The sequence below is a fragment of the Chanodichthys erythropterus genome, chromosome 11 (genome assembly GCF_024489055.1).
Source record: "Chanodichthys erythropterus isolate Z2021 chromosome 11, ASM2448905v1, whole genome shotgun sequence".
NCBI lineage: Eukaryota > Metazoa > Chordata > Actinopteri > Cypriniformes > Xenocyprididae > Chanodichthys > Chanodichthys erythropterus.
In genome coordinates, this window is record NC_090231.1 from 9,157,915 (window position 1) to 9,181,961 (window position 24,047).

The 24,047-nt window shown below is 36.5% G+C and overlaps 1 protein-coding gene across 2 annotated transcripts in view; it reads left to right on the forward strand.

The window, feature by feature from the left end:
* The window catches only part of si:dkey-172j4.3 (diacylglycerol kinase delta), a 91,230-nt gene that overhangs the window by 58,372 nt on the left and 8,811 nt on the right, over nucleotides 1–24,047 (forward strand). For both annotated transcript variants that reach the window (XM_067401455.1, XM_067401454.1), the window contains 20 exons: nucleotides 9,391–9,501; nucleotides 9,593–9,673; nucleotides 9,840–9,944; nucleotides 12,377–12,509; nucleotides 12,786–12,892; nucleotides 12,972–13,097; nucleotides 13,364–13,466; nucleotides 15,548–15,707; nucleotides 15,964–16,072; nucleotides 16,867–17,006; nucleotides 17,086–17,170; nucleotides 17,679–17,764; nucleotides 17,883–17,982; nucleotides 18,199–18,403; nucleotides 18,770–18,868; nucleotides 20,091–20,181; nucleotides 21,986–22,093; nucleotides 22,289–22,385; nucleotides 22,657–22,764; nucleotides 23,553–23,666. In XM_067401455.1, the coding sequence (XP_067257556.1) occupies nucleotides 9,391–9,501; nucleotides 9,593–9,673; nucleotides 9,840–9,944; nucleotides 12,377–12,509; nucleotides 12,786–12,892; nucleotides 12,972–13,097; nucleotides 13,364–13,466; nucleotides 15,548–15,707; nucleotides 15,964–16,072; nucleotides 16,867–17,006; nucleotides 17,086–17,170; nucleotides 17,679–17,764; nucleotides 17,883–17,982; nucleotides 18,199–18,403; nucleotides 18,770–18,868; nucleotides 20,091–20,181; nucleotides 21,986–22,093; nucleotides 22,289–22,385; nucleotides 22,657–22,764; nucleotides 23,553–23,666 (2,268 nt within the window). The remainder of the gene's footprint in view (nucleotides 1–9,390; nucleotides 9,502–9,592; nucleotides 9,674–9,839; nucleotides 9,945–12,376; nucleotides 12,510–12,785; nucleotides 12,893–12,971; nucleotides 13,098–13,363; nucleotides 13,467–15,547; nucleotides 15,708–15,963; nucleotides 16,073–16,866; nucleotides 17,007–17,085; nucleotides 17,171–17,678; nucleotides 17,765–17,882; nucleotides 17,983–18,198; nucleotides 18,404–18,769; nucleotides 18,869–20,090; nucleotides 20,182–21,985; nucleotides 22,094–22,288; nucleotides 22,386–22,656; nucleotides 22,765–23,552; nucleotides 23,667–24,047) is intronic.

Consider the following 24,047-nt stretch of genomic DNA (forward strand, 5'->3'; position numbering starts at 1 on the left):
GAGTAGTTTGTATAATATTACATAAAGGTCATAAAAGTGGAGAGCAAAACAAAATTTAAAGGTGCCCTAGATTCAAAAATTGAACTTATCTTGGCATAGTTAAATAACAAGAGTTCAGTACATGGAAATGACATACAGTGAGTCTCAAACTCCATTGTTTCCTCCTTCTTATATAAATCTCATTTGTTTAAAAGACCTCCAAAGAACAGGCGAATCTCAACATAACACAGACTGTTACGTGACAGTCGGGGTGTACGCCCCCAACATTTGCATATGCCAGCCCATGTTCCCAACATTATGAAAGGCATTAGACAAGGGCAGAACATCTGGATCTGTGCACAGCTGAATCATCAGACTAGGTAAGCAAGCAAGAACAATAGCGAAAAATGGCAGATGGAGCAATAATAACTGACATGATCCATGATAACATGATATTTTTAGTGATATTTGTAAATTGTCTTTCTAAATGTTTCGTTAGCATGTTGCTAATGTACTGTTAAATGTGGTTAAAGTTACCATCGTTTCTTACTGTATTCATGGAGACAAGAGCCGTCACTATTTTCATTATTAAACACTTGCAGTCTGTATAATTCATAAACACAACTTCATTCTTTATAAATCTCTCCAACAGTGTAGCATTAGACGTTAGCCACAGAGCATTATAGCCTCAAACTCATTCAGAATCAAATGTAAACATCTAAATAAACACTGTACTTACGCGATTAGACATGCTGCATGACGAACACTTTGTAAAGATCCATTTTGAGGGTTATATTAGCTGTGTGAACTTTTTTTATGTTGTTTAAGGCAAGCACGAGCTCTTGGGCGTGGAGCACCAGATTTAAAGGGCCACACACCCTGAATCGGCTCATTTCTAATTATGCCCCAAAATAGGCGGTTAAAAAATGAATAAAAAAAAATCTATGGGGTATTTTGAGCTGAAACTTCACAGACACATTCAGGGGACACCTTAGACTTATATTACATCTTTTAGAAAAAAGTTCTGAGGCACCTTTAAGTCATTACATCACAAACATATTACTTGAAATACAACCTGACCTTTCAGACTGACATATTTGTAAAAATCTGATTGGATTTCAAACTGTATATATGGCTGTGATTTAAAAATCAGATTTAATTTGGTTCTCTGCTATAGACCGATGAGTCAGATACTGTATGTCCGAGTACATCAGATTTGTCCTGCCTGTCTGAACAAAGCTTTAGAGATCTCAGCATCAGCCCAGTTCTGTAATTATTTATGAAATGTCCAGGAACAAAAGAGGATGTTTTATATCTGAATCAACGAGGGATTTCTCTGGGTTTTTGATGATTAAGATCTGTGCTGAACAAAGAACGTGTCTTCATTAATTTTTATAGAAAAATTTCAAAACAATGTTGACCTGTGTTTCTGGGTAGTGTATCTTATTGCCCTGCATGCTGTTAGTGCTGCACAATGTTTGTTCACGCCTTTGGAACGCTGACTGTTTGAATGACAGCTTTGTTTGCTGACAGCTCATTGGTGTTTCCATGGCAACTAATAGATAAGGGTGATTGACTGCAATTGAGCTATGATTTTCAGGTGATTGTATTCAGCCATTCTAAGACACATACAAGCAGTACTATTTTTTCCATTAAGGTCAGAACGAGTAACATGTATACCATATTTTGATTCACTCGTTTTAAGCATTTGGCAGTTAGGTCATGTCTCACTCACTCACTCACTCTCTGGTTGATTTCTTCTAAATGGACACTTGATTAAGATTCCCTGCATTTGAACGAGTAAAAGAATGAATAATGAATTTTTTTGGAGTATACAAATTTGTTCATGATGCTTTTATTGCACTTGGATTCAATATTTTGAGGACTCTTTGCTTTCTTTTTCATTTTCTCTTACATATTTATCTTTCTCTCTCTCCCTTTCACTATCACAAATTGCATATTGCTACTGGGTTGGAGTCACATTATAATTATAATGATACAGGACTGTTCTAATAGCTGTACTGCTTTGACTTAAAAAGACACTCAGATACACTTCATAAGCAATTCAGAGGATGACATAAATCTCAATAGTTTTTTAAAAGAAGCCTTTCAATAATATTTCTTAAGCAAAAGCCATAGTTTAGAAAAAAAAAGTCAGAGCAGAGAAAACCTGAATTGAACTAAATTATTATTTTTCACACCACAGCAGCACCACAAGGCCATGCGTTTGCATGGGAACAACCGATTAGTGCAGTGGTTCTCAAACCTGTCCTGGGATGCTTCTCATTTCTTATTTGTGCATCCTCGTTTCCTTTCCTCGCTTCCTTTCGTCTCAGCTCCACCCCCGTAGGATGTGAGGAGAGGATGCAAGGGAAAAAAACGAGGACAGAGGAATCATAGAAAATGTTATCTGTATATTGGAATGTTCTTGATCACTCGAGCGTCACTTCATCAACTTCGCTCAAGGAATCTGCCCTCATGTTCATTCAATTCATAATAAATATTAGTAACGCAAGATGCTTCATTGAAATATGTTAGATGTAAAGTTTATTTAAACTGCAAAAGTAAAGCATACATTTAAATTATTGTGGCAGATATGAAGGGGGAGGTGAATGGATCACTGCAATTCACAGAAACAACTGGACTCCAGCATAGAAACATGGATTTGCAGTTATCATTTTGTCAAATTGTTGGATTTTGAGGTAAAATCATACCGTATATATTGTTATATATTGTGTTAACAACTCATCAATTAAATATTTGCCATCTTACTGTATATTCTGCATAATTGGGTGTTTTTAAATAAACACTGACAAAAACTATACAAGTTGTAGGGCTGGGCGATATGACGATATATATAACATTGATATAACTGATTACTCTGATTTAAACCTACCTATATTGTAGTTATATAAAATATTCACAGGCAGATTTGCTTTATGTATTTCCCCGGTGTCGAAATCAGGCACATATAAATGTCAGGAAACACGACTCCTGGCTGCATGTTGATACCCATGGATTAGGTTTATTTGACAAGTCATAAGGAACACTTTCGGTTCCAACCTTTAGTGTAATCGTTTGTTTTACTCGCGTTTTCGCAGTTTCCCCTATTAAATCCAGTCACGCAGCAGGTTCTTTTGCCACTCAGTCCAGCAGAGGGAGCGCATTCCGGCGGGAAAGTGACGTCGATGCATGGAGTACCTGGAGTACCACCAGCCCTGCACAAATTGTATTTCTCCCTATATCTGACAAACCCATTTCAGGCCTTGCAGTCTCTACTAATGAGCTCATGAGTTGAATCAGGTGTGATAGATGAGACATATAAAATGTGCAGGGCTTTTGGTACTTCTGATAGATGGCATAAACAGTGTTGAGGGTAACGCATTACAAGTCAGATTACTTTTTTCAAGTAACTCATAAAATAACATTACTTTTAAATACAACAAAATATTTGAGTAACTTGTCAAATATGTAACAAAAGTCATAGTCTGACAGTTAGAAGATCCATTTATAGTCTGACAGCTCTCCTGTCCCCATGTTGAGAGCATCTCAATTGGGAGCGAATGCAGAGGTGTTGTGTGCACTGTGTAAACGTGATTTAATGTAGCTCTTGACTAAATGTGAGCATACATTTACTCATCTTATTTGCACAAAACAGAGTCTTTATTCCTCAAAATGAATAAAAAAAGTGAAATGCAATCTCAGAATATTATTCAAACCAGCAATAATTAAATATGTCAAATTACACAAATATACTTTGGCCCGGTTTCACAGACAGGTCATCGATCAAGCCAGGATTAGGCCTTAGTGTAATTAGGGCATTTAAGTGGCTTTTAAAAACATGCCTTAGAGGAAAAAAAACAAAAAAACATTTTGTGTTGCATGGTATGCATCTTGAGACAAAACAATGGCCCTGACATATACTTGCACAGACAAGTTGCTTTCAATTAAAACGGCTCAGAAATTACCATTCAGACCATCAGACCAGCTAAGGACTTGCTTAGCACTCACTGATCTCTCTCTATTATAGATCAGTGTTTCTAATATTTCAAATCAGTACGTCCCTGCCAACATCACAATTCTTACCAATGAAGTAAAAATGGCAGCATCCAGTCTGTGTACTTCTGGGCTACATACACTTTGCATTGAGATAAATGGGAATGCTGACAGATAGCTCTCCATGTTTTATAACTCCTTGGATCTAATCAGCTTTGCTGAAAGGAATCATGGGATTTGTAGTTCCAGCTCTATGTAGGGCATTGCAGAGGCACTGTGCCCTTCAGATGAGAGAGAGGACAAAAGAGGAGGATAAAAAAGAAAAAGGAGGAGAGAATGACAGCAAACAGAGAAGGGAATGAACAGGGAGAGCCGAAGTGACGCAAGAAGAGCAGGGTGAATACAGAAACTGAGGATTTGAGAGGAACTAAAAGAGAGGGAGGGGAGGATTAGGAGAGGAAGAGGTAGATATTAAACAAAAATAGCAATCATTGTGAGATTCCTCTGAGTCACCATCTGACATCACTCTCTCTCTCTCTCTCTCTCTCTCTCTCTGTGTGTGTGTGTTTGTGATTTATGAGGACACAAATTTGTATAATGACATGGGTATTACACTGGTATTATGACGTAAACATGAAATATGAGGACATTGCATGTGACCTCATATTTAAAATAGCTTTAAAAACGTACTAAACAATGTTCTGTTAAAAATGTAAAAATGCAGAATGTTTTCTGTGATGGGTAGGTTTAGGGGTAGTGTAGGGGATAGAATGTACAGTTTGTACAGTATAAAAACTATTACGCCTATGGAATGTCCTCACTATGATAGCAAAACAAACGTGTGTGTGCGTGTGTGTGTGTGTGTGTGTGCTTGCATACTGTGATGGATCAGAGATGTCCTCATCTTTTATGAATGTGAAACCAGCTCTGTTCTGAAAGGATGCAGTGAGTGATGTCTGGGTCTGATGTTTGTCTTGCTGTACAGGGAAGCTTCACTGGCAGATATCCAGAAGTTTAAGCCTGCACGGTCACCGTGATTTTGACATGTTCCTGGATCAACATATAAACATTATTTATCCTGGAACAACATTCCTGGCCAAAAATGTAGTCCTAAACTCTGTCCCTTCCCCTAAATCTAACCCTACTCATAATTGATCCCTAAAATCAGAGGGAAATGATTGAATAACACTGATGTAGAAGCACCTAAACCTGGTTGAAAACCTAAACTTGACATAAACTGTAAACTTGTCACTCAAATCTGATTGGTTGATTGAAATTTTGTTCCAGGATCTACAAAGATGTTGATCCAGGAACATGTTGTACTTGGAGGAAATCACGTCAAAATCAGCTTACACACACACTGCCATACAGTATTTAGTCATATTATATTCAAATTTTTTAATGTCATTTTAACCCTCTGGAGTCTGAGGCTGATTTGGGGCCTGGAGAAGTTTTGACATGCCCTGACATTTGTGCTTTTTTCAGTTGTTCTTAAACATATTAATGGGAAAAGTGTCATTACACTGTATTCAGCACAAACTAGGCTACCATAGTATTTGAGGAACATGTATGTACATGTTTGTGTTTTTGAAGGAATAACGTTTATGCATGGTTATTGAAAAAACAAAAAACGTAAGTAAAAAAAAAATGAAATAAGGCCAAAAAAAGTATATTAAATCTGTGTTCACAAGACTTGTGGGTATTGGAGGTTGTAGGCTAGAGTTTTTGCTTCAGAATTATGTAAAAATGATGCTGCCTACTCCTTCATTTATAACAATATATTGATTTAGTTTTTGTAAGACACTTTTTGTCAAGAAACACAGTATGCGTGTAGGCGTGAATCATCATGTATAATGGGTCATTTACACCTGAGAAGACAAAAGAATCACATAATAATGACCTGAAATGACTTGCATACTAATGAGGCCTTTCAGTCAGGTAGGCTGTGAAAAAAACCCCTCTGTAATCATGTCTCAGCTCAATTTAAAATAATGGTATTCTATTATATTCTTTAAAATATAATGTATTTCTGTGATGCAAAGTGTCTGAACAATTGTTACCTCTGTGGCGTTTCTTATAGGCTTTTTAGCTAAAAAGCATGCACATTTGGAGAAATATTGATGGAATCTTATATATTTATGTCAATTTTCTATACTGAGGAGTAATATTTATTCAATATTTGTTGTCATCACTATGAGTGCTGGATACTGTGTTTTCAATTCATACTTGCAGCCGGAGGGCGCTCTGTACACTTTTAGTCCACAAATTCATATAAAGAAGAAAAGGAACTAGGAACTAACGGCATGTCTTCTAGAGGTCGCTAACCATGGCTTTAACATCCAGATAAACACTTTTCAAGACAATAAATACACGATTGAGACGATGAATGCATGTATTGACTGAATTTGCCTCTGAATAGCGCTGGCTCCGTGGGTGTGGCCGCATTAACGGATAATGAGCTGAATCACGGACTTCTGACATGGCTCTCTTTTCATACAGATTACATAAACACAGAATATTTGTTTTCGATTGACTTGCACGACTTAAAACCTGACATTTCAACGTTTCTTTAGACATAAGTGTCATTTTTTTTTCATTAGTATTCATAAGTTACAGTTCATTTTCTGAGAACTATCAGATTGGACTTCGTTCAGAGGGAGACGAGAGATCACGCATCATGTTAGTTTTCTTTATTCTACAAAAAGCACAACATTGTGTTTTTACTCTGAGTGTACACAAATAAAAGAAGATATTCTATAGTTTCAGTTGATATATTACTTATGTCTCTATGACAAGAAATGACAGAGTATTTTAAGTCTGTTTTGCTGCAATGTGAAAAAAATCCTGCAAAACGCGCCGGCGCGTTTTCAGACCTCAGGGAGTTAATTTCTGTAACTTTAATTGTTTTTTGACCTAATTATATTTTCTAGAATATATATGTTAACCATACACTTCTAAACCTAACCCTTTCAAAAAAAGATTTTTTGTTTCCATAATGTAATTGAATTTAGATTTTAATGCCCTTATTTGGTTCACACAAAAATAGCAAAACCTGACCCACATACATACATAATTTGAACATGCATACTATAGACTTATGTTATTTTCATATTAATCTAAAAATCAAAACCTTTGACTAAACCAATCCCTACATCTACTTCTCCAAGAAAACATTATTTAATTTATGCTATCAAATGGAGGTTTGGGCAGATTTAACTACCTTCTGGGGGCAGTTCACATATATTTATGAGCCCTGCTGGGAGTCATGGTGGAGAAAATGAGACACCTTTGAAAGGGACATAGAGAGTATAATCACCTGCAAAAGTGACTCAGAGGTTACACTGACATTGCAGCTGAATGTGGCTCAAATCCTCACATGTGACCACATTTGAAATTTATATTTTAAATTCTGATCTGCAACATTTTTTGATCATCTGGTTTTCTTCAAAGATGACAGTGTGAGCAGTCTTGATGAAATTCATGCCATTTTTTTGTCAGTTTAACTCAAAATTCAATTGCACTACTGGTTTACCCTTAAATCATAAAATAATTGAACTTTTTTTTTACACAGAAAAGTAAAAGCACAATTGTTTAAAATATATTATATTCAGTTGACTTTCATAAGGTCTCAAATGACAGTTGTTTTGAACTGACAATAGAAGTAAAAATGTTAATGCTAAAAGTTGTTCTATTTTCATATGATAAGAAAATATATTGTATTATAAAAGATTATGTAACATATCAGGGTAGTTTGTTTAATACATTGTGGTCACATTAAGAGTGTGTGAAAACATAGCCAGAGATACTTTCTTTCCCACCAAACCATGCAGCTTCCGTCTCTTGTTGTCTCTTTGTGAATTCACTCCCTTTGTGCGTGTACGTCATCATGACTCTTGGCAGATTGCCTGGCTAGGTTACTCACTTTTATTTCCTTAATGATTAGCAACAGCACTCTCACCCTCCTTGTTTTCAGCATGACAAGAACCACAAGAGACAGATATGCTGTCTTTTCTGTCCCATCAGCCTGTCTCACTGCTGACCGAGCTGCTGGCGGTGCTCTGTCACGATACACTCATGAAATTCACATCTCACGTCATCAGAGGGCACAGGATATGCCCTGCATGTTTAGACAAGGACAGACTGCATTGTGATTTGATTTTACTGCTTATGTGCCATGAAGTACAGCTGTATTTGATGACTACTTGAAAGGCTTTTAGCTGCTCTGCCCTTCAGACCAGACTGAAGTGTCAATGTTTATGATAAAAGTCAGAAATTAATTGAAGACCTGATCATGTTTTGGAGATCCATAGTGAACTTTATGAAAATCTGGCAGCTCCTCTTTCAGTGTTGTTGGCATTTGAGTTTGCTAGGTGACATAGCAGGTTTTATTAAATGCTTACTGTAACGCCTTAACGATAAACCAGTGTTTTCTTATAAACAATTAAGGTAGGACCGAAGGAAAGCATTACAGACAGATCAAACTGGTTTTGATGGTGTTGTTATGGTAAATCTGATAGATGCTTAGATAGTTTTATCAGTAAACATGCAAGTCCTCAAAAGTGATTTCCGCTGAAGTAATTGGCAATTTGTGTAAAAATCATACTGTGAAATCTCCACAGTATTCAAACACATCATTAACAAAGCTATTAAAAGGATAGTTCCCCAAAAAAAGGAAAAATCATAATTTACTCACCCTCAAGTTGTTCCAAAACTGTATGAATTTCTTTCTTCTGCTGAACACAAAAGAAGATATTTTAAAGAATGATGGTAACCAGACAGTTGATGGTAGCCATTGACTTCCATAGTGTTTTTCCCCCCATACTATACAAGTCAATGGGGCCCATCCACTGTTTGGTTATTCATATTCTTCAAAATATCTTCTCTGTGTTCAGCAGAAGGGTGAGTAAATGATGACAGAATTCAAATTTTTGGGTGAACTATCCCTTTAACCAACTCATGCATGTTTGTTTAATACATATTCTGCATAATTTTATACCTTCGTCTACCCATAAGAGTATAATCATGTTTAAAACCAGAAAGAGCAGAAAAAAAGTCCACTAATTCCATCTGGGCCTGGTGATAAACCATTGTTTTTGAAGTACAGGATTGTTAATTCAAGTTGGAGCCTCAGGGGTTTGTGTGTTCATTTCTTATAATGATTCAGTATAACAAATGGGAAACTGAATTTCATGCACATGCAAAAGAAGCAATTTATGAACACCAGTAAATCCACTGGGCTATGAAGCAGTTTCTAAAAATAGCAAGTTCTAGCATGGCATGAAAATGTTTCATTATAAATAAAAAAAGTAGGGATACATGAACACTATTACAAAAACAAATCAGATTGTTGTATTTGCAATGGCTGCCTTGTACACATTTTTAATTTCTTTTTTCTTCCTCTGCATTGTTTTGTAGAAGAGTGTAAAGGAGGGTCTTCTGCTAAAACAGACCAGCTCTTTTCAGAGATGGAAGAGGAGATATTTTAAACTGCGAGGCAGAACTCTCTACTATGCCAAAGATTCAAAGGTAAAAGCACATTGAACCTCAGGTGGTGCTGAATATAGGTGATTGTTTCAGTGTTTGTTGGTGACCAAAGCATGCTACTTTATTGTTGTAGTCTCTCATATTTGATGAGGTCGACCTCTCGGATGCCAGCGTGGCCGAGACCAGCACCAAAAACATCAACAACAGTTTCACAGTAAGCAAAACTTCTTTTCAGTGGCTTTATGAAAACCTAGCAAACCATTTTTTTTAAATATGTCTAGATTTATGTTGGCATCTCAATACATTTTGAGACACAGCTCCATTCATTTGTTGGTTCATTTCTAGCTCACACTTTTTATATGTCTCTCGTTCTCTCCCAGGTTATCACTCCATTCCGTAAGCTGATGTTGTGTGCGGAGAGCAGGAAGGAGATGGAAGACTGGATCAGTGCTTTGAAGTCTGTACAGAAATGGGAGACTTATGAGGTCAGTGTCTGAACCTTCACCTTTAAACCCATCTAAAATCATTTAAAGGTCCAGTTCACAAGTTCACCTGCCCATTCAGTCAGAATGGTTAATGGTAAAACAAACTTGGCTTGCTGTCCTTGAAGGAGGCTCAAAACCGAGGCTCGGCTTGAGCTCTGAGTTAAACCCCCCTATTACAGTACTGCGTAGAGGGAGAATAAGAGAAAAAGAGGAGGAGATGGGGAGGAGGAGGGATGCTGGAAGTATTGACGCTGGGATGACGCAGTGACTGCTGCTTATATACGCTCGTAATGATGATTGACAGGACTGAATGTTTAGGCTCCTCCCAAACATATGTTTGGAACTACAGTGGCATGAAAAAGTATGTGAACCCCTTGCAGAATCTGTGAATTTGATTTTGAGATCCATCTTTTCACACTGAGGACGACTGAGGGACTCAAACTCAACTATTAAAAAAGGTTCAAACATTCACTGATGCTCCAGAAGGAAAAACGATGCGTTAAGAGACGAGGAGTGAAAACTTTTGAATTCAAATATCAAGGTAAATTGTACTTAATTTTTCTGCCGGGAAACATGCAAGTATCTTCTGTTGGTTCCGAAGGGCAGTACTAAATGAAAAACAATGATATTTAAACAAAATAAGAACAATTGTGATATCTTTATCGTGTTCAAAAGTTTCTACCACCCGGCTCTTAATGCATCGTGTTTCCTTCTGGAGCATCAGTGAATGTTTGAACCTTTTTTAATAGTTGTGTTTGAGTCCCTCAGTTGTCCTCATTATGAAAAGATGGATCTCAAAATCCTACAGTCACTGCTGGAAAGGGTTCAAATACGCAAAAGATGCTGGAAAACTGATGAATCTGCAGGAGCTGGAGGATTTTTCTGAAGAACAGAGCTCAGTTTAACTGCTCAGGACAAACAAGAGACTCATGAACAACCATCACAAAACATAAAAACAGTCGTGGATCATCAGGTAACCACACACAGTATTGAGAATCAATGTTTCACAAACTTATGAATGGGGTTATTTTAATAAATTCAGCTATTGTTTTGTCTTGTGAACTAAATGCAAACATCTTTTATGTAAAATATCTTACTCAGGACAGTACTAATCAAAAAATAACATGCATTTTTTTATTATCCCTCTTATTTTATTAAAATAATTCTCATTTTCACAGATTCTGCAAGGGGTTCACATACTTTTTCATGCCACTGTACATTTAAAAATTGTCTATATATTGTAATCATTATGTTCACAACTTATAATAATTGCTTTAATGAGCACATTCATTCTGCCTAAAATTAATATATTATATAAGCTAACTGCGTGATTTGTATATGTACATTTCTGAAATAATATTACTTGGACTCAGTCACCTCTGATAACAGATCACTCTCAATTGTAATGTAGGCACATGCATTTTCTGTAAAGCTGCTTTGGAACGATAAGTATTGTGAAAAGTGCTATACAAATAAATATGAATTGAACTGAATGTGCATTGATGTGCAGTTTGATGCGCCTTCACATGGATTTCGCTTCCCTCTTTAAGTTATCAATAAACGAAAGCCACTAACGGCTAATTGTAACTGTGTTTAGGTGAAATATTGATGTAAAGTAGTTATTGTGTTAATTCATGTGATTTTTAAATCTTTAGTGCTTTTCATTAGCCAAATTAAAAAAAAAACATTAAAAAAACCTCCTGACAGATCCCAGGCCAGTCTTTGTCTATAACAGTAGCTTATGTGTTGTATTTGACCCTATATCAGTGGTTCTTAACCTTTTTTACTCCTTAATACACACAATTTCTACCTGAGAAAGTAACTTAGAGTGACAGAGATATGAGCTGAAGGTTCTAGATCCAGTCATTGTTCACTGCTACCATCAGTTTTGTGCTCTGCTCGCAACTTAAATGCTCCGCTCTCCATCCAGATATAAAAGCTGCTGTCGATTAATGAAGATTTGACCAATGAACTCATGTCTGGATCGGAATCTTAAGGTGATGATACATGGTTACTTTCTCAGCAATGTTGCTTGTGATAGAAATCTATCCAGATAGAAATTTGTTGCTCATTCTCAATGGGAAAGTGCCCAAGCAACATTGCTCAAAAAGTTGCCCTGTGTATCATCACATCATCACACTTATCATGTCAAAAGTGAAAATACTTTTCAGTTTTACGGAAGTTGCATGTGTGATATTACTTTGGTGGCTGTTGCTGTGGTTACTGGTAAGAGAATATGGGCTTGACTCCCTTTGCACATTCAAACAGACGGGACAATTGTCAATCCCAAAAACTGTCAGTGTGAACGTAGACTCATGTTGAGGCCCCCTCGGAAGATTGCTGAGGCCTCCTGGTTGAGAACCACTGCAGATCTTATTATTTGAATGTGTATTTATAGTGCAGTGATGTTGACATGATTTTACTGATCACAGGCCAGTCAGTTTAACATGGAGCACTTCTCAGGGATGCATAACTGGTACGCCTGCTCTCACGCCCGGCCCACCTTTTGCAACGTGTGTCGAGAGGCTCTGCCGGGCGTCACCTCTCATGGTCTTTCCTGTGAAGGTAAACATAAACACAAAGCTTTTTTGTGTTGTTGTCTAAGCGTTTCATGTTTCCCATATTGTTTATTTCACGAGAATTCAAACAAGAATTTGTTTGGATTTTTCCTTTTGGTGCCGTTTACTTTTTCATGCATAGCTTATCCTTTTACAAACGAACAATGACGTTGTTTGTTTAGAGCATAATCAATGACTCATAAATACGAACAATGCCCTCAGCCTGTTATCACGTTCAACTGATGATCTGTTTAATGTCATCTTTTCTCTGTATGTGTGTTAGTGTGTAAATTCAAAGCCCACAAGCGCTGTGCCGTACGATCCACAAATAACTGTAAGTGGACCACTCTGGCGTCTATAGGAAATGACATCATTGAGGATGAGGATGGGGTAAGTGAATCTTTTAACTTCTACTTGCATATGGTCTCAGTGGTATTCTGTACCTAGATTAGTGTGTTTGTGTGTACAGGTATCAATGCCTCACCAGTGGTTGGAGGGGAACCTGCCGGTTAGTGCTAAGTGTGTGGTGTGCGACCGAAACTGTGGCAGCGTCCGTCGACTGCAGGACTGGCGGTGCCTCTGGTGCAAAGCTATTGTACGTCACCTTCCTGCCCACTTTGTAAACCGAACACAGTGCTGTATATCACCCACACCCACAATATTGCATCATACACACTTCACTCTGTAACCATAACAACTAGAAATACCACATAAACACACAGAGTTTACAGGAAAGAATATGACATCATATTTATACAGGTGTGTTTACCTTGTGTTACCAGTGTGTCTCTGTGCATCTGTTACAACGATGGGTATTTGAGTAGCCATTAATGCATCTCTCTATACATTCCCTGTGTGTAGGTGCATAATAGCTGTAAGGAGCAGTTGGGAAAGGTTTGTCCTCTGGGTCAATGTAAGGTCTCCATCATTCCACCCACTGCACTCAACAGCATCGACTCTGACGGTAAGAGTTGCCCTGGCAACTGCATCAGCTTAGCTGTCTCCATAACGCATTGTCATATGCTTATTGTTGCAAATGACATTATTTAGATCAAATATAATTATAACTACAGTATGTCAGTTAAAAATACCAATGAATATAATGTTATTCCTGTTATTTCATTATTTAATATATAATATTTTCACTACCATTTAAAGGTGTGAGGTCAGTGAGATTGCTCTCTTTTTTCAAAAGAAATTATTACTTTTATTCAGCAAATATGTAATAAATTGATCAAAAGTGACAAAGATTTTTTCAAATATTTCCTGTTCTTTTTAACTTTCTATTTATCAAAGAGTTCTTAAAGGTGCCATCGAATTGAAAATGTAATTTACTTCGGCATAGTTGAATAACAAGAGTTCAGTACATGGAAATGACATACAGTGAGTCTCAAACTCCATTGTTTCCTCCTTCTTGTGTAAATCTCATTTGTTTAAAAGACCTCTGAAAAACAGGCAAATCTCAACATAACACTGACTGTTACGTAACAGTTGGGGTCATTAATATGTACGCCCCCAATATTTGCATATGCCAGCTCATGTTCAAGGCATTAGACAAGGGCAGTCAGTATTAACGTCTGGATCTGTGCACAGATGAATCATCAGACAAGGTAAGCAAGCAAGAACAATAGCGAAAAATGGCAGATGGAGCGATAATAACTGACATGATTCATGATAACATGATATTTTTAGTGATATTTGTAAATTGTCTTTCTAAATGTTTCGTTAGCATGTTGCTAATGTATTGTTAAATGTGGTTAAAGATACCATCGTTTCTTACTGTATTCACGGAGACAAGAGCCGTCACTATTTTCATTTTTAAACACTTGCAGTCTGTATAATTCATAAACACAACTTCATTCTTTATAAATCTCTCCAACAGTGTGTAATGTTAGCTTTAGCCATGGAGCACTGTCAAACTCATTCAGAATCAAATGTAAACATCCAAATAAATACCATACTTACGCGATTAGACATGCTGCATGACGAACACTTTGTAAAGATCCATTTTGAAGGTTATATTAGCTGTGTGAACTTTGTTTATGCAATGATAGAGTCGAGAGCTCGGGAGGGGGCGGAGAGCGCGAGCAATTAAAGGGGCCGCAGCCTGAATCGGCACATTTCTAATTATGCCCCAAAATAGGCAGTTAAAAAAAATTATTTAAAAAAAATCTATGGGGTATTTTGAGCTGAAACTTCACAGACACATTCAGGGGACACCTTAGACTTATATTACATCTTGTAAAAAAAACATTCGATGGCACCTTTAATTAAATTAAATGTATAGCGGTTTCCACAAAATATTAAGTAGCACAAAATTAAATATAATAAAATATAAAACAGTAACTTTAAATTGTAATAATATTTCACAATTGTACTGTTTTTACTGTATTTTTATGTCTTGGTGACTTCTTTCAAAAACATAAAAACATCTTACAGAACTCAAACTTTTGCATACCGCTTTTGCATAACATGGGCTGCTTCCGAAATCGCATACATTGAATCTTGAGTAGGTACGTATTTTGAACAAGTAATTACTTTACAACCACTAAAATAGTAAGTTCTGTCTAGTATGATTGTGTGTAGTACGAATGTGATCTGGCCATACTGCATTCACCATGTTGCCCTTATCATGTGACCTACCGGTGTCCGTTACGTCGCTTCACTGCCATTCATAAATCCTCTCCTGTGGCCTCATGGGAAAGTAAAGTGTCCATAATATGCACACTTCAGAATCTCGTCGGAAATAGTAGGTCATCCGGGTACTTTTTACCTACCCTTGTGAATTCAGACATGCTTTTTTTTTTGGTCACATACATTTTTTGACTTCTATATGGTTGGAAAGTATGCGATTTTGGATGCAGCCAAAGTCATTCTTGATGTTAGTTATGTTCTTAAAGAGACAGTGGTTAAAGATGGTTACATTTCAAAACATGACACCCCTCCCAAGTTCTTTTCCTCTCCTCTCCTTCTCTTATTCCCACTCCCTCTCCCCCCTCTCCAATCCCTCCATTGTCCTTCTTCATTATCCCTTGCTCACTTCAGGCTTCTGGAAGGCCACCATTCCATCCTGCTCGAGTCCTCTACTGGTGCTGGTGAACAGTAAGAGTGGTGACAACCAGGGCGTCAAGTTCCTGCGCAGGTTTAGGCAGCTTCTGAACCCTGCTCAGGTCTTTGACCTCATGAACGGTGGCCCACAGCTGGGGTGAGATCAATGTCTGCTGATAACACGCTGCAATATCAGAAGACTTTGTAAGGCAGTTAAACTGTCAGGAATCATTCACAGTAGCTTAGCTTTTAAAACAACCCAACATTTTTATTTAATAGCTGTAACAGTCTTAGTACGTCACATGTTGTACATCTTAGTGCAGCTTTTAATAGTATTCTGTTTTGAACATACAATTTGTGAATTTGCCCTCTGGATCATATTTGTTGTGTTATATTTTTGTTTATGTGTACAGGCTTCGTCTCTTCCAGAAGTTTGAGACCTTTCGTATTCTAGTGTGTGGTGGAGATGGGAGCGTGGGCTGGGTTCTTTCTGAACTGGACAAACTCAGTCTGCACAAACAGGTCAGAATAACCCGAATAAAGTTCTTACATTTTAATGAAAGATTCTGAAAATGTGCACATGGGGTGTGCAGCGCTGTCAATATCTGTATCTCTATTTGCAACAATCTTAAAAATAATTTGTATCTGTATTCGGATAAATCCGGAAGTGGGCTGGGTTTTAACTGGAAGTTTGTGAAATTAACATGAGAAGCTTGTTTTAAATGTAATTCTGTTTCCTTAGCTTTCATTTAACAAATGCCTTGTATAACCCATAAAATTATTATTTTTTTAATCATAAATATAACATTTATTGAAATATCATGTAGTTAAAACAATAAAACTAAATATTAAATAAAAGTAAAACAATCTTTTTTTATTTACTTTTTTATTTAATCATCCACAACCTCAAATAATAGGATATAAAATAGATGATTTACAGAACATGAAAGAAAATATTCAGTAGTTGAAATAGTTACTATCCATACAAATTCAAACCTGAACAAATTATAAAGAATACACAAATGAGACACTCAGAGAGTCGGCATCAGTGCTATTTGAGCTTTTTTTCTGAAAGCAATTAATATTTTTATTCATCAAGGATACAGCAAAAGTGACATTAAAGACATTTATAATGTTAGAAAAGATTTCAAATAAATGCTTCGGTTTATTAAAGAATCCTAAAAAATGATCAGAGACTTCTTTAAAAACTCTTGAACGGTATTGTACAGGTACATAGGGTCCATTTTTATTTAATGTAATCTTTAGCTTTTGAAGTACCCAGAAGTACACTCTTATTGTGTTGCGTTGTGTAACAGTGCCAGCTGGGCGTGTTACCGCTGGGCACAGGAAATGACCTGGCGCGTGTGCTGGGATGGGGAGGACTCTGTGATGATGATGCTCAGCTGCTGCAGATACTGGAGAAACTGGAGAGAGCTACAACCAAGATGCTGGACAGGTGAGAGACAAAGAGAAAGAAGGAGAATGAGTGGATTAATGAATCTCATCAAACAGATCTCTGAATGTGTGTGTCCCAGATGGAGTGTGATGACCTATGAAGTGCCCACCAAACAGGCTCCAGCGATTGTAAAGGAGGAGGATCCATTAGACTCCCCCCTACAGGTGTCCTTCAAATGCAAAAAATACATACCTAATATTACAAAATGAACATATTTTTTTTAATCCATAGCTAATGCTCATCCCCTTTAAAGACGTACAGTACACTACCATGCAAAGCATGGGGTCAGGAATACTTTTATTCAGCAACGATGCACTGTATTGATAAAAAGTAGCAAAAAAAAAAGAATTACTTTTTCAGATAAATGCTGTTTTTTTATATATATGCTTTCTATTTATGAAAGAATCCTAAAAAAAGTGCATCACGGTTTCCACAAAAATATTAAGCAGCACAACCGTTTTCAACATTGATAATAATAAGAAATATTTAAGCATTTTTTAAGAGTTGGAAGAACTATTTTTACTGTATTTTTTATCAAATAAATGCAGCATTTGTGATACTTTAAAAACAATGGTAAAAAAAAAAATCTTACTAACCCCAAACCTTTGAACAGAAGTGTAAACTGTGTTTAAATGAGATTTTCTGCTTTAAAATGATGTTTTTGAAATCCAGATTACACAATATGCTGATTCTGTTGCCACTCACTTGACCAAAATCCTGGACTCTGACAAACACAGTGACGTTATATCATCTGCTAAGTGAGTAAACAGTTGGTTTGTGTTTCTGAATGTGTTGTTACGGTAGTATATGAATATAATTTTTTTAAACATCCTTTTGAACCTCTACACTTTGTCTTCCTATCTCTTTTATTCACAGGTTTCTTTGTGGGACAGTTAATGATTTTGTGACTGAGGTCGGCAAAGCTTATGAACGGGCCACGGAGAATAAAGAGGAGGCTGATGCAATGGCAAAAAAGGTAAAGCAGGAGACTTGTGTGAGTCAATCAGATGTTAACAAAAAATGAGTCAAATGTACAGTCAAATAATGAGTGAATTAACAGTCAAAAGATTAAATGAACAGCTAAACAAACAGTCAAATAAACAGTTAAATGAAGAACTAAATGTGTTGGTTTTTATAAACTCAGCAGATACCAAGAAAACTGCTTTGATTTGTTCTTGTGTGTCTATCTCAGTGTGCCATGTTGAACGAGAAGCTGGACTCTTTGGTTAAGGCTCTCAGCGAAGACGCCAATGCCCAGCTGGTACCAGCTGGGTCCATCTCACCAGACGAGAGCGACGCTGATCATTCCAGACCCTTCAGATCAAGAGAGCAGCTGATGCTGAGGGCCAACAGCCTAAAGAAAGCACTCCGACAAATCATAGATCAGGCAGAAAAAGGTAATTCTTCACCATATTGGAGTGCATTCTTCTGTGGAAGTGGAAAGTCATTGTATTTTGAGCCAGTGTTAGAAAATAAATAATAAACATCAAAGAGAACATCATTCAAGCATTGTAGAGTACTGTAAGGCTAAATTTCTGTACTTTGTGAAGCTAACTGTGAGATAACACGTTCAAAACAAACACCAAAAGGCTTCAGTGAATAACATTTTACCCCTTACTTTCTATTGTGTTTACTGTGATTGCATTTAAATAACTAAGATCTGTGGCTTGCAAATGTACAGGAAAGTACACAGCATGTTACAGTGGCTAGTGGGACACTTTACCCAATATTTAATTAGATTACTGTTGATTGCTCTCTCTCAGTGGTGGATGAGCAGAACAGACACACCCAGGTACAGAGAATGTCCTCCTGCTCATCAATCAAAAGAGGAAGCAGTGAGGACCTCAAAGAGGCGGAGCCACGTGAGTGACAAACTCAGTTTATGAATATTGATAGATGGTGCCTAGTAATTGGATCCTCAGTCTTCTCAAGATTTTCCTCTTCTGTAGCTCATTCAAATATTGGCATTTTGATATATGAAAGATGTTTTTAACACAATTGCAAACCTTTGCAAGAATGAAAATTGTTAAAAAAACAAACAAAAAAACACCAAAGTCCCTGAATTAAAACCCCACGGTTAAAGGATCATTACTCATTTTGTGAATATGAAGGTCAGCTGTAGAAATTCAGACTAAAGAGCATTCCAAATACAGAAGACATAAAATTAAATGTTTAAATTGGTAGGATACAAAAATAACTATGTTTGTATGCCCTGGTGGAAGTGGAAATTACATCATGCAACCCAGACACTGTTTAGAAAAGGTCGTCCCTCAGAACTGTCTGTGTGAGCAGGGAGAGGTGAAAAAAGAAAAGGCCAAGTATCACTTGAAGGAGCAACATCAGCTATATTAACATGCGTAACACTGCATTAGCTCACATAAAGGGCAGCACTAAACAACCCATTTTGCATGAAGAACTGTTTTATTTTTAACTTATATTTTGAATTACATCAACAAAAAAAAATCTTTTTAATAATATTTCTTAATATAAATCACTGTCACATGAACGCATTAAATGAGTCACATGGAATGAGTAGTCTAAAAAATGAAATTTAACAAAAAAATAGCTTTTACAGATGCTAGTTTTACTAAATCTTCAGTGTTACTGAACAAATGTGTGTAATCAGTTGAGCTTAATTTAATTTGAGTTCTTTCAAAGGAAATAACTTCAGCTTTAATTGATATGTATTTGTTCAGTCAACTGGAAATGAGTTTTTAAGCTTGCAAACTACTCAAATACTTTGTGTAGTACTATAGACTGTAAGAGATTTGTATGTGTAAATTAATGTATTTAATTGGTTTTACTCAAATCAGTTACATAAGGTGTTACCCAAGTGTTTGAGTAGATTTTATAGAATTTAGAATATTTTATTTATAAGAAATATTCTTTTTAGTAGTCTCATGAAATTTACAGTTCACAGTTTTCATTCAGAAGCTTTTTTTTTTTTTTTCAGAACAGTTTGCTACACAGTTTTTATTATTGTACTATTGGTATTGAAGTGTTTGTAGTGATTCGAGGTTATTTCTTATGGCTGAATTTTGCACTTCTCTCTCTCACTCTTCTATTCCTTCATTTCAATGACAGGTCAAAACACATTGAGTCCAACCACTACAACCCCTATATTACTGGAGAAGTCAGAGAGCTTCAGCACTGTGCTTTTCTCTGAAGAGTCTGTGTAAGACTGTGCAAACACACACAACAGAGCTCTTATCTTTCTCCAGAGTAGTGCAGTAATGACATCTTAGTCTTCAGTAGTTCTAAAACCATGTTGACAATGTAATATCCCACTGTTTTTGCTATTCCACTCACCGACACACTAGTCCATCACAGTCTCAGTGGTACGGTATACATATTAGGACATCCTCACACCTCAGTCATACAACGAAAAGGCTTCATGCCATGCCTCAGACTAAAAGGCTCGGACAAACCGGCATTGCGCCTCAGACTGAAATGCTTCAGGTCTCAGGAAAAATGACAGCAGGTGTCAGGTCATGTACAATTAGGCATCAGATGAAATAGACTCAGACAAAAAGGCATCAGGTTTTTGTTTGTTTGTTTGTATAATTTTCTATTGGCTTTTATCTCATAATAATGCCATCTTCAGTTGTCTTTTTCATATTTAACATGTTAATTATGTAGAATCTATCTATTGATGGTATTCATGTAGGCTATGTATGTAATCCCTTGGCAATGTTCTTTATAATTGTTATTTGAGCATTAAAAACAAACAAAAAAAAAGCTGTAATTTTATTCTTACAGCTTTAAAGAAATATTACACTGGTTAGGTTCTATACAGAAAACAACATGGCGATTTTCACATTGGTCTGCAGAAAAACAGCAATTAACTGAATTAAAATGTAATCGACTCTCTGACAGTAGGTGGCACTGAACGGCAGAAATAAAGTCCTTCCTTGGTAACCTCTGTACACAAAGCAGCTGTTTTTATAACAATGCAGTTTAATTGCTTGAAAGATTTTTTACTTCCCTTATGAAAATGAATCATGGTTTTACTACAAAAAAAAACATAGTAATTGTAGTTAACCACAGTAACCACAAATTAACCATGGTTTAGCTACACTATAGTATATAGTGGTATTTGTAGTAAAGCTATTGTTATACAAATAGTATCAATCCGACAAAAAAATCATAGTTACCAGACATTTACTATAATAAAACCATGGTTAATTTTTGTAAGTGTTCACGATAGTTTGCAATGCAAGCTAGTTGCAATGTGTTATTTAGCTAACTTTTTATACATGCAAATAAAACTAGTGAATAATACAAATTTACAAAATAATCTCAGTGGGATATGTTTTATATAACTTAGTGTAACATTTAACAGTTAGAAACTGCGTGCATGTGGCGTCACATTTAGGTGTGGCAGTTCGCTTCCTGATGCCTTAATGTCTGAGGCCGTTTTGTCCGAGTCTGTTTCGTCTGATGCCTAATTGTACGAGACCTGACACCCGACGTTGTTTTTCCTGAGACCTGAATCCTTTTAGTCTGAGGCATGATGCCTTTTCGTTGTATGACTGATGTCTGAGGATGTCCTAAAATGTACACCGTAAAGTGGACATAAATCTGTTTTTATATAGTCCATACATAGTTCTTCAGTAGACACCTTTCTATCTATAGGCTATAGGGTTTGTGTCTACAATGTTAGCATTATTTACATAATTATATAGCTGAAAAGAGCAGTTCTAGATTAGCTGAAAATGTAACATTTTTAGTCTTTTTGAAAGAAGTTTCTTATATTTCTTGCACTCCTCATATCCATCACTATAAGATATTGTACAGCTGCTTATGTGACACTGCAACAGTTTAATCTATAAATGAATAAATTTTCATTTGAATGATGTATGATGAATACATCCACCTTTCCTGTTTATGTAGCACTCCAAAAAACTTTTGTATTCATAAGTCAATCCTTTTGTGACTCAGCTTCAACAATTCATCATGCTTGTCTCTCTGTTCCACAGGCAGTGCACAGAAAAGTGTGTGATGAATAACTATTTTGGCATCGGGCTGGATGCCAAAATATCTTTGGAGTTCAATAACAAGAGAGACGAGCACCCCAAAAAGTGCAGGTAAGAGAGATGAAATGTTTGAGAATTGCTGAATACAATTAAATCCGTCCAGAGGCAGTGGTATTACTAGTTACATTTTTGCTTTTATTGTTAATTTTTACTCAAACTTTTTTTTTTTGTGTGTGTGTGTGTGTGTGTTTATATAATGCTGACTAAAACTGTGTTGTTGTTTTTTTGTTTGTTTGTTTTTTACAGTAGTCGCACTAAAAACATGATGTGGTATGGAGTGCTAGGGACCAAAGAACTGGTGCAGAAAACCTACAAGAACCTGGAACAAAGAGTCCAGCTGGAGGTACGAGCATGTGTTGGACAGACAGAGAGAAAGGGAATGCATGATGTTGACATGTGGGCTGAATGCATTTCTCCCTTTTCTGGCCTTTAATGGGAAGAAGTAGTCTTTGTACTATTTACTTCACATACTATGAATGATGCTCTGCCACTGTGTGTTTATGTGTATTTTTCATCTGTGTAAGTGATCATGTTTTCATGTTTCAAATGTTCTAGAAGCTTTACAGTAACACTCTCTGTCCGTCTCTCTATCTATCTCTCTTTTTTGTGTGCAGTGTGATGGAGTGCCCATGTCCTTGCCGAGTCTTCAGGGTCTTGCTGTTTTGAACATCCCAAGCTATGCAGGAGGCATTAATTTCTGGGGTGGCACCAAAGAGGACAATGTGAGTCCATCAATGCAACCGAATTTCAGTTCAGAACTTATAACTTTACTTTCCGGAGGGAAGTTCAGTTCAACAAAGAGTTGTGCCATTCATTTATCTTCAGTGCATCTTTTTAATGTTCTGAGCTGTCAATAAACAATGGCTCCTGGCCAGACTTTCTTCCTGCAAATATGACTTTCAAAATGCATCAACCACATTTACAGCCGCTCATCAATTCAGCCGCTCATCCTTTCATCATTTTTCAAGAACAAATTGTCAGTGTGACGGAGTGCATTCTGGCGTATAAACAGGAATCAGTATGAAACAGGTTTGGGGAATAAATGCTGGAAAATAGAAAAGGATGAGAGCGTTAAAGAGTGCAATAAGTATGATATACAATATACAGTACACTGAAGTCCAGTAAATAGATACATTTTAAGCTCTTGCTCATGCAATATATGTGTGAAAAAAATTATAATATAATAATATAATATAATAATAACCATCCTACCTGGAGTGATGCTGTTTGTGCTATCTGATCTCTGTCTAATTTACGGATTAACAGATTATTTCCTGTAAAGTGTATTTGTCTAGTAAAGATGAGTCATAATATAGTTTCCCAGCAAGAGTCAGAGTGCGCACATAAGACATCTGGTCCTTCCTGTGTTTCATGTAGTTTATGTTGCTTATCTTAAAACATATAGATTTAGATAGATATAGACTTGTGTAAATAAAGTGTAGTTCAGATGATGAGAATGTGGTTCGGCTGTGCACATTTTGAATTATTGTCTGCCGTTGTAATTGTGTAGAATTTTGGAGCTCCGTCGTTTGATGACAAGAAGCTGGAAGTGGTCGCTGTTTTCGGCAGTATGCAGATGGCCATGTCTCGAGTCATCAACCTACAGCATCACCGCATCGCCCAGGTCTGAACACCAGGACACAATGCGGAATTTAACAATTCAAACTTTCCTTCAATTCATGGTTTGGATATGAATTAAATTCAACTACACCCTAACTGGAATTTGAACCAGAGCGACAAGATGAGGAATTTACTGAATTGCAATTCAAAGAAATTCAATTTTTGACAACACAATGATTGCATCAGTAATTTTGACTAATTATGCTTAATTTACTCAATTTTGAAGAGATAAGAGATAAGTGTTATTCCACCATGCTAAAATGAAACTTAATTAACAATGTGTTTTAAACCTTTATTTATTTAAAAGTGTAGTGTAGGGTAGGTGTAGGGTAAATATTGATTATTAATATCACCTAATGTATATGTATATGTGTATATAATGAAC